The sequence below is a fragment of the Nansenia antarctica genome, assembly GCF_963989245.1.
Source record: "Nansenia antarctica genome assembly, chromosome: 2".
NCBI lineage: Eukaryota > Metazoa > Chordata > Actinopteri > Argentiniformes > Microstomatidae > Nansenia > Nansenia antarctica.
In genome coordinates, this window is record NC_137675.1 from 6,209,100 (window position 1) to 6,216,599 (window position 7,500).

The window sequence follows — 7,500 nt, forward strand, 5'->3', positions numbered from 1 at the left end:
GTGTGTGTGTAGAGTTCAGAGCCTGAGGTGTGTGTGTAGAGTTCAGAGCCTGAGGTGTGTGTGTGGTAGTGCAGAGCCTGAGGTGTGTGTGTGGTAGTGCAGAGCCTGAGGTGTGTGTGTGTGGTAGTGCAGAGCCTGAGGTGTGTGTGTGGTAGTGCAGAGCCTGAGGTGTGTGTGTGTGGTAGTGCAGAGCCTGAGGTGTGTGTGTGTGGTAGTGCAGAGCCTGAGGTGTGTGTGTGGTAGTGCAGAGCCTGAGGTGTGTGTGTGGTAGTGCAGAGCCTGAGGTGTGTGTGTGGTAGTGTAGAGCCTGAGGTGTGTGTGTGGTAGTGTAGAGCCTGAGGTGTGTGTGTGGTAGTGTAGAGCCTGAGGTGTGTGTGTGGTAGTGTAGAGCCTGAGGTGTGTGTGTGGTAGTGTAGAGCCTGAGGTGTGTGTGTGGTAGTGTAGAGCCGGAGGTTCTGGACTCTGTGGGTGTGGGACGCACCAGAACAGTTATTGCTTAGTTTGTCTCGGTACAGAGACTGGGTGAGATGCACTGGAACCACTGGCGGATTCAGGGGGGGGCAGGGGGGGCGACTGCCCCTCCTGGTGCCCCCACGGTTGAAAAACGTCTCTCTTAACCTCATAGGAGCCAACGGACCCCCATGTGGATCCGAAGTGATATAAAGAGTTTACCTCGATCAATATCACATTTTTTTCACAACTTTGCATGCTATACGATGCCACCATTTTTTCCCCGAGACGGTAAACACGGCCTAACTCACATCCAGTTTTCTCCAACTGGAGAATGTGTCATGTCCGGTTTCAACGCCGAATTTCCATACCATTGGTCGGCCAACCCAAAAAAATCCCCCCCCCCCCCCAAAAAAATAAAATAAAAATCTGATACATGAGAAAGGTCAAAGGTCAAAGATGGTGCCAAAATATCTCCAAATGCCCTAAACATATAGGTGTCCGCCTAAACATACCTGTACTAAAACAGGTACAAAGTTGCATTTGCTCACATTACTAGCATCGACTTTGGCACAAGTACTAATAAGACCCTGGAGTACTGATTCCTAGATGATTTGGGCTTCGTTATCAGGTTTCCAAGGTGATATTCACTGTAAAAGCTGTTGTTTTTTTAGGCGGAGACTGAATTTGAGATGTTTTTAATGTTCTAGCTCTATTTGCTCTGACACAGTAACATAGATTTTGATTCTGACACTTCTACAGCCACCCCACAGGTGTTAGCTTTCATTTGATAACAATATCATTATGAAGGCCCTTGTGATTGTGGAGATATTCTATATTCACTGTGGGCATGTCATTTCGAGCTGAAAACCAGAAAAATTAGGTGGATAAGATCTGGTTTTAAAGTGCCCTTTTGAGTGGCTCTTAAGTGCCCCTCCAATGGTCTAAACTTGACCATGTGCCCCCACAGTTGAAAAACGTCGCACTAAAGTGCCCTTTTGAGTGGCGAAATTAGAGGATGTGCCCTATTGGCTGCCCTTCCAATGGTCTAAACTTGACCATGTGCACTGACGGGGTCCCATGTTGTGCAGTAGGTGCCCTTTTTTTCTTTTCGCCCCTGCCCTTCAAACAGCCTGAGTCCGCCACTGACTGGAACTAAAGCTTGGACTTGATTTGGACCAGAACAGGGAAGGATTTCGCTGAACCTTTTGAGTTGTTTTACCGAAATATGCAGAAATTTATTTATTTCTTCCCCTTCTGCCCTCTCTCCCCCCCTCTCTCTCCTTCCCTCTATCCCCCTGTCTCTCTCTCTCTCTCTCTCTCTCCCTCTCAGGCTCCTACAAAGGCATGTGTAAACAGATAGATCACTTCCCAGAAGACACAGACTACCAAGCGGACGCCGCTGAGTACTTCTTACGTGAGTGCCTCCTCCTCCTCCTCCTCCTCCTCCTCTCTCTTTCTCCTTCTCTCCGTCTCTCCCTCTGTCCATCTCTGTATCGCTCCTTTCGTCTGTCACACTGTGTTTGTAGCCGAGGTAGTTGCTGTGCCAATCGTTTGTCACAACCTACATGGAGCACAGTCAGTATGTTGTAAGACGAACAAAGTCTCTGAATTAATACTAATAACATCTGTTCTTAGTATTACATCCCGTATTTGTGCACATAGTTGTACATAGTACCTCACTTTTTAACATTAGTCTCTAATTAAACCTGTCTACACCATACCTACATATCTACTGTAGTTTACTGTTATCCATCTCTTGTATCTCTCTTTGTCGACAATATCATGTTTTATATCACTATTTGCACTTCTGGTTAGATGCTAAACTGCATTTCGTTGTCTGGTACTCTGCAATGAGAGTAAAATGTAATCTAATCTAATCTAATCATCTGGCTAGACCTCAGTCGACCAAATGGGGCGCTGTAAGATACATCCCAAACTAAAGATACCGTTCTGTGTGAGTTATGTGAATTCCAAGATGTTACTGAGAGTTACGTGAATCAGGCCTTACAGTTATCTATAGTTATATCTATAGTTAGATATGGTTAGGCAGTAGTAGGCATTCACTTTGAGTGGTTAAGGGTAGGGATGCACCGAAATGAATTATTTTGGCCGAAGCCGAAACCGAACTTAAGGAAATGCTTGGCTGAATACAGAGTGCGTACCGGCAGTTTTTCATTTATTTTGCCAATTTTTGTACGATTGCATAAATTAAATAAATGCATATTATATTCATGCTTGTATGCTTATTCATGTACAATGTAAAATTATAATTAGCAAAATTACGTGTTAGAAATTGTATATACTTTATGTTATAATAAGTAATATTTCCTAATTTCATGAAAGCTGTAAAAATGGTGACAGCGGCTGGTGAAAGGCGGAACAAGTCTGAATGTTCTGACTTTTAATAAAAAAAACGGAAATAGATTTCAACATTGTTGAAAATCACAACACAAACTCGCTAGTCAAGCCAAAATACTACAATGCAATGGATTCGGTGAGTAATCCCCACTGCTACCTAGTTAACTCTAACACTACTTTACAAACGACCTGTTTGCTGTAATTGTATGACTTGGTAGTAGGCAGTCATCACTCAATGCTCGTCTCATTCACAGAACAGCATGGGATGCTTGCACAGTTTGATCGCGTCATAAAAAAACCTGTCTCGTATTCAGTAAACATTCAGTCTTTTCACATGTTCGGCCGAACACCGAATGTGCTTTTTTTGCTGTTTTCGGTCGAATCATTTTGGTGGCCGAACTTTCAGTGCATCCGAAACGTTTGCAGGAAAAGTGCTGTACAAATAAAAGTTATTATTATTATTATTATTATTATTATCCCTAGTTAATGGGAAGGCGTGAGCAAACGTTAGCCTAGACATGCTACGTAGAGGGGTTCTGCGTATCCTACGATGCATTACAGACATGTCGACCATCTGGTCAAATACACTTCACGCAAGGTATCAGTGGTAAGACCACTTCACAAACACGCGCACGCACACACACACACACACACACACACACACACACACACACACACACACACACAGAAACACACACACACACACACACACACACACACACACACAAGCAAAGACAGCGATAAAGAGTCAGGGAAGACGGTAAACATCCATCCAGGCTGACACCTTTAAGCTCCAGACTCTGATCTGAGATCAGACCTTCACAGCAAAGCCAGGCTACAGAGGGGGCGCTGGACAGAGGACAGAGCGATGTGTGTGTCGCCTCCCCCCCCCCCCCCCCCCCCCCCTGGAAAGGGCATTTCACAGGACGAAGGAGGAGGGATAGAGAGAGAGAGGGTGGAGAGATTGCGGCCAATGCCGTAATGCGGCTTGGGAGGGAGAGGAGGAGGAGGGGGAGGAGGAGGAGGAGGAAGAGGAAGAGGCTAGCAGGGCTAGGTTGCCGCTCTCCCTATGGCTTGCCAATTAGGACACGCACTTCTATAAATACTCCAGGCTCTCTTATATGGGTCGCACCTCTCCTCTCCCCCCCCCCCCCCCCCACCCACCCATCCTCCCGCCAGCCTGTCTGTCTACATGTGGGTGACAGATAGGGGGAAACGGGGTGAGGGGGGGGGGGGGCGGGGGTGAGGGAGAGGCCATAGGAGTGTGGTAGAGAAGGGGTTAACAAGATGCAGGGCTCTAGACCAGGCCAAAGGGGGTTGTGGGAGGCGTTCGTAGACCCTTCGTTAAGCTCACAGAGGAGCCTCGTGGCGAAGCGTTCCACGGTCGTTTTTTTATACTAAATCGAATATCTTAAATTCCCAGAGAACTTGAATATGACGGGGAGAAAGCGCTGACGCGGTGAGAACCCGCAAGTCGCGGGGGTGAATCCATGGGATGGAAAAAATATAAGAAGAGATATCTGATCATGTGATCAGTGTTTACATGGGTTTAGAGGAAGTCACTTGTGCGATGACTGAGCCACAGCTGTTGGTCCGTGTAGGTGAAAGTTTGAGAGAGATTAAGATGGAGAGAGAGAGAGAGAGAGAGAGAGGAGGGGGGGAGTTAGAGAGAAGGAGAGAGAGATAGAGGGAGAGAGAGAAAGAGCGGTAGAGAGAATGGAGAGAGAGAGAGAACGGTAGAGAGAAGGAGAGAGAGAGTGGGGGAAAGAGAGAAGTAGCGGGAGAGAGAGAGAGAGGGAGGTAGAGAGAAGGAGAGAGAGGGGGGTGGGTAGACAGAAGGAGAGGGAGACAGAGAAAGGGGGTAGAGAGAAGGAGAGGGAGAGAGAGAGAGACAGAGAGGGGCAGATAGAGTGAAGGCAAGGGAGGGAGGGATAGAGAGGTAGATCAGAGAGAGTTCTAGAATGAGTGGGTTCTCTGTCCATGGTGCTGAACAACTTTGCCCATATACAGTACAGTGCACCAGAAAAGCATAGCTCTAACCCTAACCGCTTGGGGGGGTTGGGGCGCGTTGGGGGGGGGGGGGGTGGCGGGTCAATGACTATACCGACGGGTCCCCTGCTCCTTCCTGCGTTTGTGTTGCCATAGCAACCGCGAGAGTTGTCTGTACCGTACCACCACCAGGCCGGCGGGGAGAGGGGGACCAAGTATCTAACAGTCACGGTCTCCATGGAGATGTGTGTGTGTGTGTGTGTGTGTGTGTGTGTGTTAAAACCATCTCCTTGTCTAGCGGTGTACGGTCGGTCGGTCGGTCGTTGTGCGTCTCGGAACTCTGAGAAAATGATGATTTATTGATCTGAATATTACCCAATCAGAGACGAGAGGGGACGGCGTCCGCCCTCCTCTGTCATGGTCGTCTGGTGGCGGTGACCTCCAGCGCTACGCTAACCCACTTGGGCCACGTCCCTCTTCTTTCAGACGAGGTCCTTTCCCCTCCGCATCTCCCTCTATGACCGATGACATGCCGGTCACTCTCTTCCCTCTCCTCCTCCTGACATCGGCGCTCTCGAAGAAGAGAGAAGAGAAGAGAATGAAGAGAGAGAAGAGAGAGAAGAGAGAGAAGAGAGAGTGAAGATGAGCAAAGGAGGCTAATGAGTAGAATTGGGACACAGCCAGGAGTCAGGTTTTCCTTGTTCTCCTTCTTCTTCTTCTTCTTCTTCTTCTTCTTCTTCTACTTCTTCTTCTTCTTCTTCTTCTTCTTCTTCTCCTTCTTCTTCTTCTACTTCTTCTTCTTCTTCTTCTTCTTCTTCTCCTTCTTCTTCTACTTCTTCTTCTTCTTCTTCTCCTTCTTCTTCTATTTCTACTTCTTCTTCTACTTCTACTTCTTCTTCTTCTTCTACTTCTACTTCTTCTTCTTCTACTCCTTCTCCTTCTTCTCCTTCTTCTTCTTCTTCTTCTTCTACTTCTACTTCTTCTTCTTCTTCTACTTCTACTTCTTCTTCTTCTTCTCCTTCTTCTTCTTCTACTTCTTCTTCTTCTTCTACTTCTTCTTCTTCTTCTCCTTCTCCTTCTTCTTCTTCTTCTACTTCTTCTTCTTCTTCTCCTTCGTCTTCTTCTTCTTCTTCTTCTCCTTCTCCTTCTCTTTCTTCTTCTTCTTCTTCTTCTTCTTCTACTTCTGTTGGGGGCGTATCAGTCCCTGATGACTGGAGGGGGGGTCCTCGGGTCCTGTCCGCCGTGCTCTGATAGGCGTCCATCGCCGACGCCTGTGTCATTCAGCGGATTTAGAGAAACGAGTTTGAGGGAGTGGAGGGCTGTGTGACTACGTACTGTAAACACACTGACACGTAGACGTACGCATGCGGTAGACACACGCGCGTGCGTGTTGCGCTTGCACACACAAACAGACTGAGGACACCGAGAAGAGGACCGCTAATCTCTCTCTCTCTCCTCCCTTCTCTCTCTCTCTCACTCTCACTCTCTCTCTCCCTCCTCCCTTCTCTCACTCCTTCACTCTCCCTCTCTCCCTCCTCCCTTCTCGCACTCTCTCTCTCTCTGTCTCTCTCTCTCTCTCTCTCTCTCTGTCTCTCTCTCTCTCTCGTTCCCGGTAGCTGGGTGAGTTCACACATCCTCTCATGGTCTTATGTAAGAGGAGTCAGGCTTTCAGCTGCAGCGCCACTGGGTCTGTAGACCAGAGAGAAGCACAGTGAGGGGGAGGGGACCAGGGAGGGAGGGGGAGAGGGAGGTGGAGAGGGAGGGAGAGAGAGAGAGAAAGACAGAGAGAGAGAGAGAGAGAGAGAGGGAGGGAGGGAGAGAGAGAGAATGAGAGGAGTAGAAAGGGGAGGAACGGATAAAGAGAGTGGGGAGAGATAGGGAGACGGAGGACTGAAGAGAGAGAGAGAGAGAGAGAGAGAGAGATGGAGAAGAGGGAGAAGGGAGGAAGAGAGAAAGGAGAGAGAGAGGGAGAAGAGGGAGAGGGGATAAGGTACAGTGGTGATACAGAGGAAGAGAGAGAGAGGGTGAGGCAGGAGGGGAGGGATAGGAGAGAAAAGTGGGAGAGGGAGCCGTTGACAACGATTGTCTGTGTAGCGTTCAAGTCGTACCACAGCAAGAACACTCCTTCAACCAAACCAGTCTGTTAGCAGGTTTGGCGTGTCGCTAAAGAGGAGTACCATCGCCTGGCGAGGACAGTCCAGCATCCGCACCTCCAGACCCCCATCACACTGAACACGACGACTGCAGCAGAACACAGTGTGTGAAAGAGACTCCCGGACCACCTGCCTTCCACACACAGTCACAACCTCCAAACCGTCTCCACAGCCCTTTATGAAATCAAATCAAATTTGAAAAATCCTCGAAACTCGTTTTTTAATGCAATGTAATGTTAGACTGGGTCCAGGGGCGGTCGGGGGGGGGGGGGGGATAGGTAGGGTGCTGGGTGATGATGTCATCCTGTCAGATGATGTCATCGAGCTGGGGACTATTTTTAGCTGCTTCGGCCAATGACAGCTACTTCATTTGGAGGAGTTATAGCCTCTTAAGAAATGAGAGGCTTTTGTGGTGGTGGTGGTGGTGGTGTGGGGTCCCCCCCCAAAAAATTCCTGCCTTACTTCTCTATAAATAAAAGTGACAAAATCCTAAAAAAAACTAACAAAAGGATGGATGAGTGGAGGACAGGCTTTGTGAGAGCGGTGA

General features: G+C 48.2%; 1 protein-coding gene across 1 annotated transcript in view; it reads left to right on the plus strand.

Moving 5' to 3' along the window:
* LOC308149715 (voltage-dependent calcium channel gamma-2 subunit-like) overlaps positions 1–7,500 on the plus strand; it is a gene marked incomplete at both ends in the record, with an annotated part of 66,446 nt that overhangs the window by 47,159 nt on the left and 11,787 nt on the right. Inside the window, one exon of the mRNA XM_080522613.1 lies at positions 1,784–1,867. Within this exon, the coding sequence (XP_080378739.1) occupies positions 1,784–1,867 (84 nt within the window). The remainder of the gene's footprint in view (positions 1–1,783; positions 1,868–7,500) is intronic.